The sequence below is a fragment of the Bubalus kerabau genome, chromosome 2, assembly GCF_029407905.1.
Source record: "Bubalus kerabau isolate K-KA32 ecotype Philippines breed swamp buffalo chromosome 2, PCC_UOA_SB_1v2, whole genome shotgun sequence".
NCBI lineage: Eukaryota > Metazoa > Chordata > Mammalia > Artiodactyla > Bovidae > Bubalus > Bubalus kerabau.
The window spans coordinates 103,408,404-103,430,808 of record NC_073625.1 but is presented as its reverse complement, the minus strand read 5'-3'; the positions used below and the strand labels follow the sequence as shown (position 1 = coordinate 103,430,808).

Genomic DNA, 22,405 nt, shown 5'->3' with positions numbered 1-22,405 from the left:
GCAAGGTGAGATACTAAGAGATGCTAGAAAATGTTAAACCAACATGAGGAGAGATAAAATTGAAAGAATTTCCTCCATGAGGTTTAAGACCCTGATGTAAAATGTTCCTTACCATGGGAAGCAAGTGAGATTGGCAGACTGCAGCTCTCACCTATTTCTTCAGACCAAGACACATCATGGCCCTTGTTCTTCTTCCAAGAAGTAACGATGGAAACATGTAACAATTCTCCCGTTTTAAATCATTTTGGTTTCAATATTTTTCTTAGGTCGTTAGTTGCTATAAAAATATTTAAAAATTAGAGAAAACCTGGCCCATGAATGTCTTAAAGCAGATAAAATATTATTATTGAATATCATCATTGTCTATTGATTTCTCTCTGGATATAACAAGAAAAGAGATCAGAATATTCTGCCCCCTCCACCACTTTCCACTTTGGAATAGCTGCCTGAACATGCTTCCAGAAGCTCAGATAAGTGAGGGCAAACCCCTCAATTGTCCATCCTGAGAAAAAAGTAATCTGTATGAGCGTGTAGTCCCGGTGACTGGCTAGATGAAAAATCCTCTTTTCAGTTGAATAGATACAGCATGAATAATAGCTGATTAGTGCTTGGCATCATAAGAACACAGGATGACACTGAATAGTCTCTATTACTTGGGGTTGTACTTTTTCTTTATTATTTAAATAGAAAACATCATAGAAGAGGAAAGCATCCCTAATTTTGGCAAACTCTAAGAAATTACTGGAAATAAGGACAAATATAGGCTTTTTTCTTTATTTTTTTAAGAAAAGCTTTAGGAGGCCACCAAGAAGAAAAATCTAACTTTCTTTTTTTCCTAGGCAAGTTTTGCAGAGTCCTGAGAGTTGGATTCAGACAGCCTGTGAGAAACCACAGGATGGATGGACAAATTTCTAATCTCACTTTTCTTAGGAAAGAGTTTACTGATGAATGGCTGGAAGTTTTTAGGCATTCATTCTTGGAAACTTCTCAGGAACTCCCTAAAATCATTCTAATATTGTCTTTGATCTGTATGATTGGAGGTAGGTGCAATTCTTTTTATTTCAGTGTATTCTGTGGATGTATTTTGTATATGTCACCATATAGAATTAAGGAAGGAGAAGGCAATGGCACCCCACTCCAGTACTCTTGCCTGGAAAATCCCATGGACAGAGGAGCCTGGTGGGCTGCAGTCCATGGAGTCACTATGAGTAGGACAAGACTCAGCGACTTCACTTCACTTTTCACTTTCATGCACTGGAGAACGAAATGGCAACCCACTCCAGTGTTCTTGCCTGGAGAATCCCAGGGATGGGGGAGCCTCATGGGCTGCCGTCTATGGGGTCGCACAGAGTCGGACACGACTGAAGCGACTTAGCAGCAGCAGCAGCAGCAGAATTAAGGAAGGTAACAATAGTAGGAAATTAGTGTTTTTTTAACAAATTCATACCTCTATCCCAAGATTTCCAATCAAATGAATCCAATAATAATCTGCCCCTGAAGGGAGACCATGTAAATCTGATTCATATTCTTCACCTCTATTGAGCTCAGAGTATTCATACCTTCTTACTTGCTAAGTTATGGTTAGATTTAAGTGATGTGGAATTGAATCAGATTAACAGGAAATCAAAGGTTAGGGATTTTATTGTTAACCTGCATTATCATAAACTATAGTTTCATCCATATTTTTAAGTTAGCTGTCCCACATCTTTCTTTACTTGGAAAAAGAATTTTCAAAGTGATAGGTCTTCTGAATGATTCAGTTACTTTTTAACCCCTTGGCAATGGCACCCCACTCCAGTACTCTTGCCTGGAAAATCCCATGGACGGAGGAGCCTGGTAGGCTGCAGTCCATGGGATCTCAAAGAGTCGGATGTGACCGAGCGACTTCACTTTCACTTTTCCTTTTCATGCGTTGGAGAAGGAAATGGCAACCCACTCCAGTGTTCTTGCCTGGAGAATCCCAGGGATGGCGGGGCCTGGTGGGCTGCTGTCTGTGGGGTCGCACAGAGTCGGACACGACTGAAGCGACTTAGCAGCAGCAGCAGCAGCAGCAGCAGGTGTTCTCTTGGGATTCCTATGTGACACTAGTGGTAAAGACCCCGTCTGCCAGTGCAGGAGACATAAGAGACTTGGGTTTGATCCCTGGGTGGAGAAGATCCCCTGGAGGAGGGCATGACAACCCACTCCAGTATTCTTGCTTGGAGAATCCCATGGACAGAGGAGCCTGGAGGGACACAGTCCATAGGGTGCCACAGAGTCCGGCCCTATTGAAGCAGCTTAGCACAGCACAGCACAGATGTTTTCTTAGGTTTTATCCAAATAGTAACATACGCTGAGAAGAACAGAACACTGTAGAAATCAAAAGAAAGCACAATTTTTGCATCCTTTGTCCTGATTAGGAATTGTATTACAAAGAATTAGGAAACATTAAACTGAAGGAAATGCTGTGATATTGTTTATTTATTGCACTTTGAGAGAATGAACAAAGTTAAGCATTCATTATAGGCTTTCTAATAGGTAGTGAAGTGAAAGTGTTAGTTACTCAGTCATGTCCAATTCTTTGTGACCCCATGGATTGTAGCCTGCCAGGCTCCTCCATCCTTGGGACTTTTCAGGAAAGAATCCTTGAGTGGGTTGCCATTTCCTTCTCCAGGGGATATTCCCGACCCAGGGATCAAACCCAGGTCTCCTGTGTTGCAGGCAGACTCTTTACTGTCTGAGCCACCAGGGAAGGTAGCTAGATTTTTTTCATTGTTATACTAATTCCTCATTGTTATATTGAGAATCAGCCAGGATATTTCATTTTAGTTATTTATTAATCCCTCATTGCTGGATTGCTTAAAAAATGAAAGCTGATTTATAGCATGTACATATATTACTATAAATATTTTAGTAGTAACCCAAGAACCAATGATTACTAGCAATGTTTACTGAAGATTCTAAGGAAATTATACACATCATAAAAGGAGTAAAGCATGAGTTTAGTAGATTACCAATTATACTGATTCTATGTGTTTAAGTGTGAGGAAGGGCTTCAGTTACTTTTTCATCACTTACTCGCTATATTTCTATATTTCATTGTCTTCATATTAAGAAGTCATATCAAATTAAAGTTCTGTTAAGTGTGATACCTCATTGCCTTTCAATAGACATATTTTTTGCAGCACTTTTGAACCAACACTTGAAAGACTTTCCAATTCCTCTCCCTGTGATATTATTTTTACTTGGATGCAGTTTTGAAATGCTAAGTTTTACATCTGACAAGGTGTGTATAGTAAATATGTGTATTTTATTTTTGAGTATATCTAAGATTCATACAAAGATGGCTTAAGAAAATTTATAAGCATATCTTTTTATTGCTGTACCAGTTCATATATGCTTGTGATGTGAATAACATTAGATCAGCTGTGTAGAAAAAGGACCCAGGTATGAAAGAGCTTAAATCCAGCTTAACATCCTCAGAACAGAGCCTAGGTCTCAAACTAGGTAGGCAATTCAGAATTAATACACATATAGCTACTGAGAGTGTGAGTAGCTGAGTATTTAATCATAATTCAAAACCTTAGACAAGAAATTGGCTAACAAGATAGAAACCTAGAAAGACTTTGAACTACTGATACAGGACTCTATTACCAAGACAATTCTGACATTGAACCAATCTATTGCCTCAGGACTGTTTCATAAGTTTCCCATTAGAATGGAGGTTCTCTGTATGCTTGGCTTGGAATATATCAAGAAACATACATTGAACCTCTTACATGGAGTTAGAAGTGAGAGAAAAAGCAAACTATATAGCCAAGGTATCTACAGTAATACTAAATAGTTGGGAACAGCTGTAGTCAGGTAGAGAAGAGAGAATATACTTACCACAAGGAATGTAGAATGCATTACTGGTACATTAAATAGTCCTCTAGCCCAGGGGTTGGCAGCAAAGTTTTTTTTTTCTGTAAAAAGTCATATAGTGAATATTCTGGACTAAGCAGGCTGTCTGATCTCTATCACAGCTACTCAATTCTGCCACTGTAATTTAAAAGCAGCCACAGACAATCCATAAGTAAATTGGCATAGCTGTAGTCCAATAATACTTCATTTACCAAAAACAGACATTGAGCCAGATTTGTTCCCAGGGACCATAGTTTGCCAATACCTGCCTTAGTTAATGGAGAAGGCAATGGCACCCCACTCCAGTACTCTTGCCTGGAAAATCCCATGGATGGAGGAGCCTGGTGGGCTGCTGTCCATGGGGTCGGCGCTAAGAGTCGGACACGACTGAGCGACTTCACTTTCACTTTTCACTTTCATGCATTGGAGAAGGAAATGGCAACCCACTCCAGTGTTCTTGCCTGGAGAATCCCAGGGATGGGGGAGCCTGGTGGGCTACCATCTATGGGGTCGCATAGAGTCGGACATGACTGAAGCGACTTAGCAGCAGCAGCAGCAGCCTTAGTTAATCCATATGTAAATAGGAATGTGTGTAAAAATGATTGACTTTCTCAAACAAATTATATCAGTGATGTTAAAAATGATAATGGAAACCATGTATCCAGGCAAAATTCAGAAGCAGATTACTACTTCATTTGTTATGAATAGGTTTCATAATCATATGATATTTTACATAAATGTTACTTTAAATACTTCTATAAACTTTCCTATTTGTCAACAACTCTTAAAGGAAAGGTCCCTATGTCTAGAACTGTGAAGGGTCTAAGATTTTACTCAGGTTTCAATCTAATAAATTAACTTGCCACAGTTTCCCAATCCTGTCAAAACACATGGGACTCCTGGGCTAGAGACAAAGTACTCTATTACTCATAGCAATAGCAGAATCCAGAGCCTAGGATTTTCTTGTCCCATTCTATGAACCCCATAAAGAGAAGTAAAGAGGGCAAGGTGAAATCTGCATATGCAATGGGTTACATTATAAGAGAGGAAATCTGAGTTTAGAGAACTTGAGTTATTTTATGATGGACAGTGAGCTCATCTTCCCCCTTGCTCCGGAGAGAGATATTATCCTTATTACACTGGACAGTGATAGTAAACCTGCCCTTTGTTCTGGAGGGAGACATTTGCTGTATCTTCCAAAGCTGTTAGTACATACAAATATTCTTGAAAGAAAATATTCCTGGAAGAAAAGCGATCAGTGCCTCCACCCATAAGGTACAGAGAAACACAAGAGACCAGTGAAGAATTATGTTCCAAATACAAGAGTATCACCTAACCAGTAGGTACTCAGTGTTTCCTTCATGAGTGAATGTTGAATGGATGTGTTAATGAACCAAACTTATCTCTGCTCACCCTCAAGCAGGAAAGCCAATTTACTGAGAGTTGCTTGTGGTGAAGGAAAGCATCTATTATAAGATGCCATATGAGGAGTACCAGACATCTAGTACTCAAAAAGTCTTCACTGATGGGTTTCAGCAAAGCATTTTAAAAGCAAGGCAAATGAGGGGAGTCCCAGGGTATGTGATCAACTTGTGCACAATTCTCTGATTGGTTGATGGTGAGGTAAAGTAAAATCATTGCAAATATTTCCTGGTTCCAACCAGACTCCTGAGGGGATGTGTTTATTTCTTTCATTTGGTGGGGATTTGGCATCTGTAAAATAACTCAGCAGATATTCATCAGACACTATTATTTAGATACTTCAGGGAGGAGCTAAAGCAGAGGCTATGATGGAGGGGTCTATCTGGGGAAGGCCCCATAGAATCCTGCTTAGTTACAGACACCCATAATAAGGTTTAAAAATTGCAACTAAATATTTTATGATAAAGGCCACTAATTAATTATTTCATGAACTGCATTAACTTCCTAGTCTCTTATTCCTACTGTTCTTCCGTGCACATTTACATAAGCCATGGCTAATTATGTAGTTTCTGGAATTTGATGTAATTGTTTACTCCTTTGTGGATTTTGTGCATGATGATCCATCTATCCAAAATCTCTTCTCTTGTATGCCTGAAAATCTCCTACATATCCTTTAGTACCTATGTCAATTTACTTCCTATGTTTGTTCCTTAAAAAGAAAGACTAGACATAAAGATGTCCATTAACTTTTTGCTATAGCTAGTAATGACCTGATGGAAAACTATAAAAATCCAACAGAGTTAAGACTTAAGCACTTATTATGTTGTGATATGTCTTTTTATTTTTTGCTAGAGATAGGAATGCCTGACATGTATTCCATGCTAACAGACTAATGGGTAAATGAGAAAATAACAGTCTTATATTATTAGGTCCAAGAATATGCAGATGCCATACAATGGATGGATTCACACTTATTTTTTAATCTATTTACACCGGTAATCATCTTTAGTGTTGCATTTGATATGGATGTTTACCTGCTCCACAAGTTATTTTGGCAGGTAAGAAGTTATTTGGCAGGTGTTATTTTCAATAATATTATTCACTCACAAACTACTACATGTTATATATGTTCAGGTTTTTCTTACATTTTAAAAAACTTAAAAAAATTTTTTCTTACAAAAAACCTTTTTTACATTTAAAAAACTATTTTGAGATATAATTTAAATGCAGTAGTGTGCATACATTTTGAGCATACAGTTTGATGAGTTTTGACAAATACCTGTGTAACCATCACCCAATCTGGATAAAAAATTTTCATCAACCTAGAGAATTCCCTCAGAATTTCTTTGAAGTCAGTCCCTTACCAGTGTATCAGTGAGGCAATCCCTAATCCAAACTTTTTTTTTTAATTATTCAATTTAATTTGATTTACCTTAGAAATTTGTCCAAATATTGATGTGACTTTCAGCATAGACAGTAATTTGCAAGGTCATGGGGTACAAGTAGAAAGACTAATTTTCTCATTATTTGTTATTTCCATATACTACATTTCTTTTGAATATTAATTAATAATCAGAAAAAAAGTAGGAGATGGTTTCTATAGCTTTATTCTTAAAGTCTCAAGTAGATGCCAGGTGAAAAAAATTATATAGTGACTTTTACAGGCATTATTTTCAAAAATCATTCTAAGAAAGATAAATTATAGTCAATTAAATAAAAAAAATCCATTACATATTGTTTTTCACTGGTTCTTCAATAATTACATAATAGTTTCATTGTCTTCCATGTATGACTTAGATTCATGATCAAAAATAGTAAATCTCTGCTTTGGTACCACTGTAGTTTTCTTGTTTCCAAAAGTTTTTATTTTTGATGAAGTCCAATTTGTCCAAATATTGAAAAATTTTTCTTTTAGAATTTGTGTTTTTATGTCATATTAAAAAAATTATTTCCTAATTCAATGTCGCTAAGATTTTCTCTTATGTTTTCTTCTAGAAGTTTAATAAGTTTAGATTTCACATTTAGGCCTATGATCTAATTTGAGCTAATTTTTTAATGACATGAGATGCATGTTCAATTTCATTTTATTTTTTCATTTGGACTTTCAATTTTTACAGAATCTTTTTTTTCTTCAGTTTTATTGTGATATAATCAACATAGATCACTATATAAGTTTAAGGGCTACAGCATAATGATTACTATTCATCATGAAATGATTATCATAATAAGTTTAGTGAATATCCATCATTTCACGCAGTTACAAAATTAAAGAAATAGAAAAAATATTTTTCTTTGTAATGAGAATTCTTAGGATTTACTCTTTAACTTATATAACATAGAGCAATGTTAATCATATTTATCATGTTATACATTATATTCCTATTACTTATTTATCTCATAATTAGAAGTTTGTAAGTTTGTATCTTTGTACTATCTTCATTCAATTCTCCTTCTCACTTCCCCTGTGGTTACCACTGTCTCTGGTAACCACAACTGTGATCTCCTTTTCTATGAGTTTGTTTGCTTATTTATTTATTTGTGAAGTATAATTGACCTACATCACTGTGCTAATTCCTGTTATACAACATAGTGATTCAATATTTATATACTTTTCAAAGTGGTCATCACAATAATTCTAGTTACAGTATGTCACCATACAAAAATATCAGTTTTTGACTGTATTCCCCACACTGTACATTTCAAACCTGTGACTCATTTGTTTTGTGCTGAAATTTTGTACTTCTTAATCTCCCACAGCTATTTCTTTCCTTCTCTCAATCCCCTCTCCAGGTGGTTACCTGTTTGCTCTCTTTATGCATCTGTTTCTGTTTTGCTGTTTGTTCACTTAGCATACTACCCTCTAGGTCCATCCGTGTTGTTGCAAATGGCGAGATTTCATTCTCTTCTGTTGCTCAGTAGTCTTCCTTTGTGTGCATATGTGTGTATACCTCATCTTCTTTATCCACCTATTAATGAACATTTAGGTTGCTTCATATCTTGGCTATTGTAAATAATGCTGCAATGAACATAGAGGGCACATATTTTTTTGAATGAGCATTTTCATTTTCTTTGTATGAATACCCAAAAGTGGAATTGCTGGATTATATGGTAGTGCAATTTTTAATTTTTTGAGGAATCTCCATGTCTTTTTTCCATAGTGACTGCACCAATTTACATTTTGCAAATGGTTCATGAGGTTTCCCTTTTCTCTACATCCTCACCAACACTTGTTATTTGTTGTCTTTTTGATCATAGCCCTTTTGATAGATGAGAGGTGATATCACATTGTTGAAATCAGGGATTTGCATTTCCCTGATGGTTAGTGATGTTGAGCATATTTTCATATATCTATCGGTCACTTATATGTCTTCTTGGGAAAAATGACTATTCTGATCCTTTGCCCATTACTTAATGGGGTTGTTTGCTTGTTTTTGATGTTAAGTAGTATGAGTTCTTTGTACGTTTTAGATCTTAACCCCTTATTGGATATATTGTTTACAAATATCTTCATCCATTTAGTAGGTGACCTTTTTCTTTTGTTGATGATTTCCTTCACTATGCAAAAGCATTCTAGCTTCATGTAGTCGCATTTATTTACTTTTGCTTTTATTTTTCTTGCATAAAGAGACAAAGCCAAAAAAAAGATTACTAAGATTGATGACAAGGATCTTACTATCTATGGTTTCTTCTGGAAGTTTTCCACGTGTTTAGTCCATTTTGAATTTATTTTTGTGCAGGATGTGAGAAAGTAGTACAGTTTAATTCTTTTGCATATAGCTATTCAGTTTTTTCAACACTATTTATCAAATAGGCTGTCTTTCCCCTATTATATATTTCTTCCTCCTTTGTCATAGATTAACTGACCAAAGATTAATTGCATATACAATAATTATCTTTTTCCTTTTCTCAGGTTAGGGAAATCTTCCCCTATTATTTCTTTAAATATATCCTCTGTCCCTTTCTCTCTCTCTTCTCCTTCAGAGACTTTATTATGCTAATGTTAGTATGTTTAATGTTCTTTCAGAGGTCTCTTAAACTGTCCTTTCTTTTTGTGTGTTTTTCTTTTTTGTGTTCGGCTTCAGTGATTTCTAGTACTCTGTTTTCCAGTTCCTTGCTCCATTCCTCTGTATCTTCTAATCTACTGTCGATTACTTCTGCTGCTGCTGTTAAGTTGCTTCAGTCGTGTGCGACTCTGTGAGACCCCATCGAGGGCAGCCCACCAGGCTCCTCTGTCCCTTGAATTCTCCAGGCAAGAACACTGGAGTGGGTTGCCATTTCCTTCTCCAGTGCATGAAAGTGAAAAGTGAAAGTGAAGTCGCTCAGTCGTGTCCAACTCTTAGCAACCCCATGGATTGCAGCCCACCAGGCTCCTCCATCCATGGGATTTTCCAGGCAAGAGTACTGGAGTGGGGTGCCATTGCCTTCTCCGGTTGATTACTTCTACTGCATTTTTAATTTTAATTATTACATTCTTCATCTCTGATTCTTCTTTATATTTTCTAACTCTTTGTTAAAAACTTCCATCTTCTCACTCTATTCATTTAATCTTCTCCTGGATTCTTGGATCGTCTTTATCAGGTAGATTGCTTATCTCTACTTCACTTAGTTCTGAGCTTTTATCTTCTTCCTTCAAATATATATTTGGAACATACTCCACTGTTGCTTCATTCTGCCTAATATGCTATTTTATTTACATGTATCTGATAGGTTCATTGCATTTTCCAACCTTGGGGAAGTGGTCTTTTTTAGGAGAAGTCCTCTGTGCCGCAGTGACACACTCCCTTCTCTTCACCAGAGCTACATCCTCTAGGGGTTCTTCTTACATGAGCTACATGGGTCCATCTCTTGCAGCAGGCTGACCACCGTGGAAAGTCTGATAGATGTGGCTAGCCCCAGTTCAGTTGGTTTCTAGGTTTTGCCTTGTGTGGATGCTGCCAGCTGCTGGTGGGAAGGGCCTGGACTCAGGCAGCTGGCTGCAGATCCCTGGGGGGTCCTGGGGCTAGGGCTGGCCCACTGGTAGGCAGAGCTGTGTTCTGGAGTGGGTTTCTGTGGGACCAGGGATCCTGTATCTAGTGTCTGCCTGCTGGTTGGTGGGTCCAGTTCCTGACACAGCTGATTACAGGGCCTGGGGTGCTCCAAAGTTCATGTTGACCTGTTGGTGAGTAAGGCTGAATCCCAGGGGTGGGCAGCTGAGGCATCGAAAGTGTCTTGGAGCTGGTATCAGCTTGCTGATATGCTAGGTGGTGGGGGTGCCAGGGCTACTATTGGCCTGCTGATGGGCAGGGCCATGATCCAGGGGGGCACCTGGAGCAAGTGCTGTCCTGTTCATCTGGATGGCTTTGGTGCTCTTGTGCTTCCTGGGTTCATGTCTACCCACTGGTGGGTGAGGATGCATCCTGGGGCTAGTGCCAGCTTGATGGTGGGTGAAACTAGGTTCCTCCAGCTGACTGTAGAGACCCAGAGGGTCCTAGGACTAGTGCCAGTATATTGATATATGGGGTTGGATCCTAGCCTTTTTGATGAACAGGGCTGTGTCCCAGGTTAGCTGTACACTCAAGGAGTCTTAAGGAAACTAGCCTACGGGTAGGCAGAGCTGTATCCTCACCCAGGTAGCTGCTTGTCCTGAGGTGTTCCAATACTTTTGCCAACAAGCAGGGCCGGATTCTGCAGATTAATAAGCTAGACGAAGGATTCCAAAATGGCATTTGCCAGTACCAGTGTCCACGTGGTAGAACAAGTTCCCCGAAATGGCTACCAGCTGTGTCTATGTCTCTGGGGCATCATTCCACTCTGAAAGACTTTTCAAGATCAGCAGGTGGGTCTGACCTTGGCTCCTTTCAAATTATTGCTTCTGCCTTGGGTCCCAGAGCATCTGAGATTTTGTGTGTGCCCTTTAAGAGTGGAGGTTCTATTTTTCACAGCCGTCTGTCTATCCCAAAAGCAAGTCCTGCTGGCCTTCAAAGCCAAATGTTCTAGTGATATCATCGTCATGGTGCAGTACCCCCAGCCCGGGGATCCTGATGCAGGGCCTGGACTCTTCACTTCTAAGAGAGAAACTCTGCAATTGTAATTCTCCTTCTAGTTGTGGCTCACTCACTGTGGGTATGGGTCTTGACTCTATAGTGTCTCTGGCTCCTCTTCCCATCTTATGGTGTGTTTTCTTTTTTTTTTAATATAGTTGATTTAAAATATTATGTTAGTTTCAGGTATACAATGTAGTGAATCAATATATTTTGAGATTAAAAGATAATGGCTATAATTCTCTGTGCTATACAATATGTCTTTGTTGCTTATTTTATACATTCCGTCAACCCCATACACTTAATTTGTCCCTACCTCACTTACCTTTCCCTTTTGGTAGCCACTAATTTGTTTTCTATATCTATGAATCTATTTCTCTTTTGCATATATATTCATTTGTATTTTTTTTTAGATTCCACATATAAATGATATATAGTATTTATCTTTCTCTGATTGATTTCACTAAGCATAATGTTCTCTAAGTCCATCCACATTGCTTCAAATGGCAGAATTTTATTCTTGCATTGGTTGTATAGTGGTGAGCATAGTTGCCTTCCATTCTTTTTATGGCTGAATAATATTCTATTGAATATAAAAACCACATCCCCTTATCTATTCATCTGTTAATGGGCACTTGAATTGTCATGGTTTCTTTATATCTTTAGTTGTAGATCTTTCTGCTAGTCTTATGGCCTTTCTCAACAATAGCTACTGTTTTAAATAGGAATGAGTAATCAGTATACTGTTGGCTGTACATGAAATACATTATTGCTGTTAACTGTAGTCACCATACTGATTTATGCCCCTATGCTTTACTTAGGAGAAGGCAATGGCACCCCACTCTGGTACTCTTGCCTGGAAAATCCCATGGACTGAGGAGCCTGGTAGGCTGCAGTCCGTGGGGTCGCTAAGAGTCGGACACGACTGAGCAACTTCACTTTCACTTTTCACTTTCATGCATTGGAGAAGAAAATGGTAACCCACTCCAGTGTTCTTGCCTGGAGAATCCCAGGGACGGGGGAGCCTTGTTGGCTGCCCTCGATGGGGTCACACAGAGTCGGACACGACTGAAACGACTTAGCATGCTTTCCTTATTTTATAACTGGAAATTGGTGCCTTATGACCAATTTTATGCATTTCACACCTTCATCTCCCAACTAACCTGACTACCTGCCTCTGTCAACCATGAATCTGTTCTCCAAATCTATGAATTTGTTTTTTTAGATTCCACACATAAGTGAGATCATATGGCATTTGTCTTTCTCTGTATAATTTATTTCACTTAGTATATGCCCTCAAGATCTACTTATATTGTGGCAAATGGCAAGATTTCCTTCTTTTTCTTATGACTGAATAATATTCCATATATGTATATATATATACATAATGCATATTCCTTATCCATTCATCTATAGATGGACATTTAGATTGCTTAATGTTTTGGCTGTTGTGAATAATGCTATAGTGAACATGGGAGTATATTTGTGAATTCTCACAGGTACTTTAAGGAACAATCAGCATATTTTCCCAAGTCTGTTTGGTCATAAAATCATGCTAAATAGCCACCACAGAATAAGAGAAAATAGAAGGCAACTTCCCACTAGTGGGAAGGCAGAAGGCCAGGTTCCACTTCTGAAATAATAGAATTTTCCTTCCTATCTGTTCCCTGGTCCTCTGCCATTTCCATGCACTCTTTCTATTATTTTGTTTTCTTTTTCCTCCCCCGACCCCCACTCTTTTGTAACTTCTTTCTAAATTTTTTTCCTTTTTTCTGTGTTAATAAGCTATGTCTCAGTTTTTATCCATTGTTAAATGTGTATATATATTATACATATGTAACATATCGGAGAAGGCAATGGCACCCCACTCCAGTACTCTTGCTTGGAAAATCCCGTGGACGGAGGAGCCTGGTAGGCTACAGTCCATGGGGTCGCTAAGAGTTGGACACGACTGAGCGACTTCACTTTCACTTTTCACTTTCATGCACTGGAGAAGGAAATGGCAACCCACTCCAGTGTTCTTGCCTGGAGAATCCCAGGGACGGGGGAGCCTGGTGGGCTGCCGTCTATGGGGTCGCACAGAGTCGAACACGACTGAAGCGACTTAGCAGCAGCAGCAGCAACATATAGTATATTTATATGGTATCTACCTTCACATATACATATCTATATTCAATGTCTTCATCAAGATAATTAAAAATTTGATTTTTCCTTTATGGTTTATTACAGGATATTGAATATAATTCCCTGTGCTTTATAGTAGGACCCTGTTGTTTATCTATTTTATATGTAGCAGTTTGTATAAAAGTTGTTTTTTAATTATAATATTTCCTATAACTAGTATTTCTTAGATTCTAAGACTCTCACTGCAACTTTTGCCCTTATTTCCAGAGTTTCAAGCACATACTTGTTAAGTAATATAATTGTAAATTTCCCTTTGATGGATTTAATGTGATTCTAATGTGATTCTACATCTTCAGTATCCTGATTTTGCTTTTAAAAATGTAATACAAATGCAATTTGATTTTTCTATCTATGAAATTTCTTTGCAGATAGTTTTCATTACGGTTCCTGGCTTTCTGATTAACTATACCTTAATCCTTTGGTATCTGGCATCTGTGAATAAATTGCTTTTGAAAACCACCCCATGGTTATTATTTTCAGCTATCCTTGTGAGTTTAGATCCCATGCTGACTTCATCTGCTATAAAAGATCTGGGTAGGTATATTTCTCTCTTTTCCTATATTTAAAATATATTCCATGTTTAAATTGTCTAGTTTTAAGATCATTGTTCATTATAGCTTCTTACTATGTGAAGTAGGGTGCTGGGACACTAAGGTTTGAGCATAGAGATTCATTTGGTGATTCTTAGAATAGAATGAAATGCCAGTGGTGGGCTTACTTAGTATTTTAAGTCTTACATTCAGTTGTGGAATGAAAGGGAAAGTTAAAGTCGATCAGTCATGTCCAACTCTTTGTGAGGGCATGAATATACAGTTCATGGAATTCTCCAGGCCAGAATACTGAAGTGGGTAGGCTTTCCCTTCTCCAGGGGATCTTTCCAACCCAGGGATCAAACCCTGGTTTCCCACATTGCAGGCAGATTTTTTACCAGCTAAGTCACAAAGGAAGCCCAAAGAAAATAATCTGCCTTTTGCATTGGCTGGGAATCAATCCCCAGCCTCCCATGTGGCAAGTGAGAATTCTACCACCAATGCCTTGTTAGGGCAGGGCATTATTTGGAATGCTTGACTTTATGCATGCGTCTGCCTTGAGCCAACAGAATAGTTATGGGAGCGTAACAATATTGTATGTATTTTATGGTAACATTTTTATTGCCCAACACCTCTTTTCTGTTGAAAACACTGTTCTTTGGATAATGCTATCTGTAAAAAAAAAAAATTATCTTTTAAGTCTTTGTCACCATTAAGACCAAAATTCTAGAGTCAAAAACAATAAAATCATTAATGATATAGTGTTTTCAGTGTGCACTGTTTTAGGAGAAAGAAACCTCTTTTGAAAAGTAAAATACCAAGTCAGTGTAACCCAGAAAAAAAAAAAAAATGCTAAGACTCACATTCAAAAAAAAAGGAAAAATTACCTAATTTATGTTTGCTTGACTATATTTTATAATGAGAATGGAAACATTTGTTTTAAAATAGAATTTTAATGTGGCACATACATGCATACACACCCTCACAGGAACACTTTTTAATGGACAGTTAAAAAGGAAAGAGCTATCTGAGGCACGTAGAAGGAGAGTAGGGGAGAAATATTAAGTGTATCTATATGAATAAAGAAAAGTCAGATCTTTAAGACAAGGAGATTAAGATTGTATCAGCATCTATCCCCCAACCCTGCTGCTATGGGACTCTGTCAATTCCTGCTCCTTTTCATACTCATAAGATTTGGAGGAGTTCTTTACTACCTGAGAGAATTCCATAATCCCCTTAACTTTATAATCTTAGAGTTTAGTTATTCCATTGACTTCCTGGTTTACCATTGTTGAATTTAAATCATTTCTTCGGATTTACTTACAAAGTTATTCTTGTAATCTTTGGCCATCTTGCCATTACTTTTGGAATTTTGCTTTTCTCCTCATTTTGCATCATTTTTAAAGTATAAAACATTTATTTTTCTCTTGGAAATATTTTTGCCTGAGTTTTCACAGAAATACTTTTATATATTTTTTATTTTATTCTCAACAATAAAATCTAGCCAGGCCTATGTTTGGAGTACATGAATACATTCACATTGTCTTGAGCTTTTTATGATCTATTGACTCCTCTTATGCTCCTTGTCTTTATTTCCAAATATTCATTTTGTTATAGCCCTATTTTCTAAGATGAAATAGTTATACAACAGTATCAGTTAGGGTTTGTTTTTGTCTTTGCTTTTGACTAAAAATAACTCCAAAGGGTAGTGGCTTAAAACTACGATCATTTTTTATTTCTCATGAGTTTGGTAGCTTTGATGGTATGAACTGGGCTCTGCTGATCTTGGTTAGGCTCACTAATTAATCTGCAGTCAGCTAGAGGGTTATCTGGGAGCTAAATGATCTAGAATGGCCTCACCTAGAAGATCATTTCTCCCATATTATTTCTCACATTCCTCCAGAAGAGTAGCCAGGAAATTCTGCCATGATGGTGGCAGGGATCTAAGAGAGTAGAAGCAGAAATCTTTCTCAAGCATCTCCTTGTATAAAGTCTCATAAAAAAAAAAAAAAAAAAAAAAAAAAAACCTCTTTGGTGATATAAACTTCAGTCTTAATGCAGAAGGCATGAATGCAGAGACAGGTGAGGAATTAGATTATCAAGGCAATGAGTTTCTACAGGGACAGACTGCCTTGGCTTTGCTTCTTTTCCAGTAGCATACTTACTGTATTAGATTGTGATCAGAAGGATAGGCTGATTGTTTCAAGAAGGGTTTTTACCATTTCCTTAATAATATTTCCTTCCTATGGACATTTTGAAAGTTATTAAAGAAGTTCAGTTATAGTGTTGCCCCACAGGAACATTGAATGGCAAAGAAAGAAAGAATAATTGATAGATATCTAAACTTGGAATAATATCATAAATGGAGGAGATTAAGATGGAAATATATTATATCAGAATGCTCTCCATTAATGGAGTTTGATTTCTAAAACCATTGAAAGTGATGTATGAGAAAGTCAGACAATTACTAATTACAGTCTGACTACCTGGACAACTGCATTAATACTTTGGTTAGTTACCAAGGTATAGAGCTTTGGTTTATAAGTCTGCCTTATCCCTCTACTATCATTTTTTTGTCTTGTCTTAAATGCATGGTGTACATATTTATATAGACCAAGTCTCAGAATTAAAAAATAATAAATTTCACATTTTCATCTGTACTTTGAAACAAGAAATGAGAGCTCTAGTTGATTATCTTACATAAAACAAGCTCCCCCTGGTGAATCAGTGGCAAAGAGTCTGCCTGCCAATGCAGGCGATGCAAGTTCTATTCCCTTAAAATAGTCCTTGGAATAGGAAATGGCAACCCACTCCAGTATTCTTGCCTGAAAAATCCTATGGGCAGAGGATCCTAGGACTCTTAAGAGTCTTATCCAGCACTAAAATTCAAAAGAATCAATTCTTTGGCACTCAGCCTTCCTTATGGTCCAAGTCTCACATTCATACAGGACTACTGGAAAAACCATTTGTGTGTGCGTTTAGTCGTGTCCTAGTCTTTGGTTCCCCTCTCCATGGGATTTTCCAGGCAAGAATACTGGAGTGGGTTGCCATTTCCTACTCCAGGGAATCTTCCCGACTCAGGGATTGAACCCATGTCTCTTGTGTCTCCTACATTGGCAGGCAGATTCTTTACCACTGTGCCACCTAGGAAGCTCCCTTATTGGAAAAGCCATAGTTTTGACTACATAGATCTTTGTCAGTAAAGTGATGTCTCTGCTTTTTAATATGCTAGGTTTGTCATAACTTTTCTTCTAAGGAGCAAGCATCTTTTATTTATTTTTTTAATTTAAATTTATTTATTTTAATTGGAGGCTAATTACTTTACAATATTGTATTGGTTTTGCCATACATCAACATGAATCCTCCACAGGTGCACACATGTTCCCCATCCTGAACCCCCCTCCCACCTCCCTCCCCGTACCATCCCTCTGGGTCATCCCAGTGCACCAGCCCCAAGCGTCTTTTAATTTTATCATCTATATTGATTTTGGAGTCCAAGAAAATAAAATTTGCCACTGTTTCCACTTTTTCCCTATTTGCCATGAAGTGATGGGACCAGATGCCATGATCTTAGTTTCTGAATGTTGAGTTTTAAGCCAGCTTTTTCACTCTCCTCTTTTACGCTCATCAAGAGACTCTTTAGGTCCTCTTCAGTTTCTGCCATTAGAGTGATATCATCTGTATATCTGAGGTTGTTGATATTTCTCCTGGCAATCTTGATTCAAGCTTGTGATTTATTCAACCCAGAATTTTACATAATGTTCACTGTATGTAAGTTAAATAAGCAGGGTGACAACATACAGCCTTGAGGTACTCTTTTCCCAATTTTGAACCAGTCCATTTTTCCATGTCCAGTTCTAACTGTTTCTTCTTTACTTACACACAGTTTTCTCAGGAGGCAGATTAGGGGGTCTGGTATTCCCATCTCTTTAAGAATTTCCACAGTTTGTTGTGATCCAGAAGTCAAAGGCTTAGCAGAAACAATGAAGCAGAAGTGGATATTTTTCTGGAATTCCCTTGGTTTTTCTCTGACCCAATAAATGTTAGCAATTTAATCTCTGGTTCCTCTACCTTTTCTAAACCTAGCTTGTACATCTGAAAGTTCTTGGTTCATGTACTGTTGAAGCCTAGCTTGAAGGATTTTGAGCATTATCTTGCTGGTATGAGATAAGCACAATTGATGTATGGATGTGAGAGATGGACTGTGAAGAAGGCTGAGTGCCGAAGAATTGATGCTTTTGAACTGTGGTGTTGGAGAAGACTCTTGAGAGTCCCTTGGACTGCAAGGAGATCCAACCAGTCCATTCTGAAGGAGATCAGCCCTGGGATTTCTTTGGAAGGAATGATGCTGAGGCTGAAACTCCAGTACTTTGGCCACCTCATGAGAAGAGTTGACTCATTGGAAAAGACTCTGATGCTGGGAGGGATTGGGGGCAGGAGGAGAAGGGGACGACAGAGGATGAGATGGCTGGATGGCATCACTGACTCGATGGATGTGAGTCTCAGTGAACTCCGGGATTTGGTGATGAACAGGGAGGCCTGGCGTGCTGCAATTCATGGGGTAGCAAAGAGTTGGACATGACTGAGCGACTGATCTGATCTGATCTGATGGTAGTTTGAACATTCTTTAGCATTGCCTTTCATTGGGATTGGAATGAAAACTGATTTTTTCCAGTCCTGTGGCCATCCTTGAGTTTTCCAAATTTGATAGTATATTGAATGTGGCACTTTAACAGTATCATCTTTTAGGATTTTAAATAACTCAGCTGGAATTCTATCACCTCCAATAGCTTTGTTCATAATAATGCTTCCTAAAAGTTCACTTGAGTTCACACTCCAAGATGTCCGGCTGTAAGTAAGTGACCACACCATCATGTTTATCTGGGTCTTTAAGACCTCTGTGTATTGCCACCTCTTCCTAATCTCTTCTGCCTCTGTTAGGTCCTTACCATTTCTGTCCTTTATCATGCCCATTCTTGCATGAAATGGTCCCTTGGTATCTCCAGTTTTCTTGAAGAGATCTCTAATCTTTCCCATTCTATTGTTCTCTCTATTTCTTTGTATTGTTCAGTTCAGAAGACTCTCTTATCTCTCCTTGCCATCTCTGGAACTCTGAAATCGATTAGGTATATCTTTTCTTTTCTCCTTTGCTTTTGGCATCTTTTCTTTTCTCAGCTATTTGTAAGGCCTTCTCAGACAACCATTTTGCCCTCTTGCATTTCTTTTTCTTGGGGATGGTCTTGATCCCTGTCTCCTATACAATGTCATGAACTTCCTTCCATAGTTCTTCAGGCATTGTATCAGATCTAATCCCTTGAATTTATTTGTCACCTCCTCTGTATAATCATAAGGGATTTAACTTAGGTCATACTTGAATGGTCTAGTGGTTTTCCCTACTTTCTTCAATTTAAATCTGAATTTTGCAATAAAGATCTCATGATGTGAGCCACAGTCAGCTCCAGGTCTTGTTTTTGCTGACTGTATAGAGCTTCTCCATCCTGGCTGCAAAGAATATAATGACTCTGATTTCGGTATTGACTATCTGGTGATGTCCATGTTAGAGTCATGTCTGGTGTTGCTGGAAGAGGGTGTTTGCTACATCCAGAGTGTTCTCTCAGCAAAACTCTATTAGCCTTTGTCCTGCTTCAATTTGTATTCCAAGGCCAAACTTGCCTGTTTTTCCAGGTATTTCTTGACTTCCTACTTTTGCATTCCAACCCCCTGTGATGAAAAGAACATCATTTTTTTGGTGTTAGTTCTAGAAGGTGTTATAGATCTTCATAGACTGTTTGAGTACAGCTTCTTCAGCATTAGTGCTTGGGGCATAGACTTGGATACTGTGATGTTGAATGGTTTGCCTTGGAAATGAACTGAGATCATTCTGTTGTTTTTGAAGTTAAACCCAAGTACTGCATTTCATACTCTTTTGTCAACTATGAGGGCCACTCCATTTCTTCTAAGGGATTCTTGCCCACAGTAGTAGATATAATGGTCATCTGAGTTAAATTCACCCATTCCTGTCCATTTTAGTTTGCAAGAATACTGGAGTGGGTAGCCATTCCCTTCTCCAGGGTATCTTTTCAACCCAGGGGTTGAACCCAAGTCTCCTGCATTGCAGGCAGATTAGTTACCATCTGAGCCACCAGGGAAGCCCTTTCTTTGATGCCTCATCAACCACAATTAATTTGGTACCTACTCATGATGATCTAGGCTTGTAAGTTAATACATAATGAAATCTTCTTGAACAGATTTTACAAACATGACTAACGTATATTTAAGTATGTAGAAAAAGTACATGATATAAATCCATGGCTGAAAATGTCCTTCTACTTGTTGATAAATTCTGTTCTTTAATATTTATGAAAATTTTCCCTCCTTAAAAAATTTTTTTTCCCTCTGTAGGTCTTTCTAGAAGCCTCGTCAGTTTAATTAATGGAGAAAGTCTGATGACCTCTGTAATGTCTTTAATGACATTCACTGTTATTGTGAATATTGACCTTAGCTTGCACAAAAATACGATCCAGTCCTTAGGTAAGGACCTATTTTTTCCAAATTTTTTAAAAATTAGAATTCCATATTTTCTGAAATCTTAATTTCTTAAAACTAGAATACTGTATTTTCTGACCTCTGACATGGATTTTATAATACCAAAATTACACTTATGCAAACATAATCATATTAGTATAATTATTGGCCATTTACAAAGAGGTAACAAACATCCCTTATTTAATATTGGTTATGGTTTTGTTGTGAGGCTAAATTGGGACTTTTCATGAGGATGCCTATAGAAGCAACATTTCTCAGACCTAGACTGAATCAGAATTATTGATAACAAGAATGAGAGAATTTTTTTACCTGCCAAAGATGAACTCAAAAGATGAGTTGAGTAAGGAATCCAACAGTGCCAAGGGGAGGTGTCTTCCCTTCCCTTTACTCTGTGACTATCTCCCTGCAGGCAACACAGAAAGCTGTCAGCTCAGGGAGAAATTGTGAGTTATATGGCCATCTACAGGGTCTGAGCACAGTGCTTGTAAGCAGAGAGATTTTAAAATGTCTAGAGGTTCATTTGCCACATTCAAATAGTCCTGAACCATACGTATTTTGTGCTTTATCATGTGTATGTGCATGCATGTGTATATAAGTTAAGTGATGTATGCACACTGCAATGAGTGATTATAAAGTATACAGATGAGTAATTATGACTTAGGACAAAAAATACAGTTGTCAGGACTCCTGTGAGCATCTTATATGCCCCTTCCTAATCAAAACCTCATCCTTTCAGTAGTTTAGAGTGTAGTCTCAACAAAATTGGAAATAAAGAACTTATAATTGACACCACAGAAACACAAAGGACCATAAGAGGCTACTTACTACAGGAAGCTATATGCCACTAAAATGGACAACCTAGAAGAAATGGACAAATTCTTAGAAAGATACATTCTCCCAAGATCAAACCAGGAAGAAATTGAAAATATGAATAAACTGACTACAAGTACTGAAATTGAATCTGTGATTTCAAAAACCAAAGAAACAGAAGTCCAAGATCAGATGGCTTCACAGGTGAATTCTATGGAACATTTAGAGAAGAATTAACACCTATGCTTTTGAAACTATTTCAAAAAATTACAGAAGAAAGTACACTTCCAAACTTACTCTGCAAGACCACCATCACCCTGATACCAAAGCCAGACAAAGATACTACAAAAGAGAGAAAATTACAGGCCAATATCACTGATGAACATAGATGCAAAAATCTCAGCCAAACACTAGCAAACCAAATCAAGCAATACATTAAAAAGGTCCTATCAGTTTGGTTCAGTTCAGTTGCTCAGTCGTATCTGACTCTTTGCGACCCCATGAATTGCAGCACGCCAGGCCTCCCTGTCCATCACCAACTCCCAGAGTTCACTGAGACTCACGTCCATAGAGTCAGTGATGCCATCCAGCCATCTCATCCTCTGTCGTCCCCTTCTCCTCCTGCCCCCAATCCCTCCCAGCATCAGAGTCTTTTCCAACGAATCAACTCTTTGCGTCAGGAGGCCAAAGTACTGGAGTTTCAGCTTTAGCATCGTTCCTTCTAAAGAAATCCCAGGGCAGATCTCCTTCAGAATGGTCAACACCGAAATCAGATTGATTATATTCTTTGCAGTCAAAGATGGAGAAGCTCTATACAGTCAACAAAAACAAGACCAGGTGCTGACTGTGGCTCAGATCATGAACTCCTTATTGCCAAATTCAGACTTAAATTGAAGAAAGTAGGGAAAACCACTAGACCATTCAGGTATGACCTAAATCAAATCCCTATACAGTGGAAGTGAGAAATAGATTTAAGGGACTAGATCTGATAGATAGAGTGCCTGATGAACT

At 38.0% G+C, this 22,405-nt stretch overlaps 1 protein-coding gene across 1 annotated transcript in view; it reads left to right on the top strand.

Annotated features, from left to right (window-relative positions):
• Positions 1 to 895: 895 nt before the first annotated feature.
• The window catches only part of SLC9C1 (solute carrier family 9 member C1), a 91,678-nt gene continuing 70,168 nt past the window's right edge, over positions 896 to 22,405 (top strand). The window contains exons 1-5 of the mRNA XM_055570081.1: positions 896 to 1,040; positions 3,165 to 3,265; positions 6,234 to 6,362; positions 13,877 to 14,042; positions 20,441 to 20,569. Coding sequence (XP_055426056.1) covers positions 896 to 1,040; positions 3,165 to 3,265; positions 6,234 to 6,362; positions 13,877 to 14,042; positions 20,441 to 20,569 — 670 coding nt within the window. The remainder of the gene's footprint in view (positions 1,041 to 3,164; positions 3,266 to 6,233; positions 6,363 to 13,876; positions 14,043 to 20,440; positions 20,570 to 22,405) is intronic.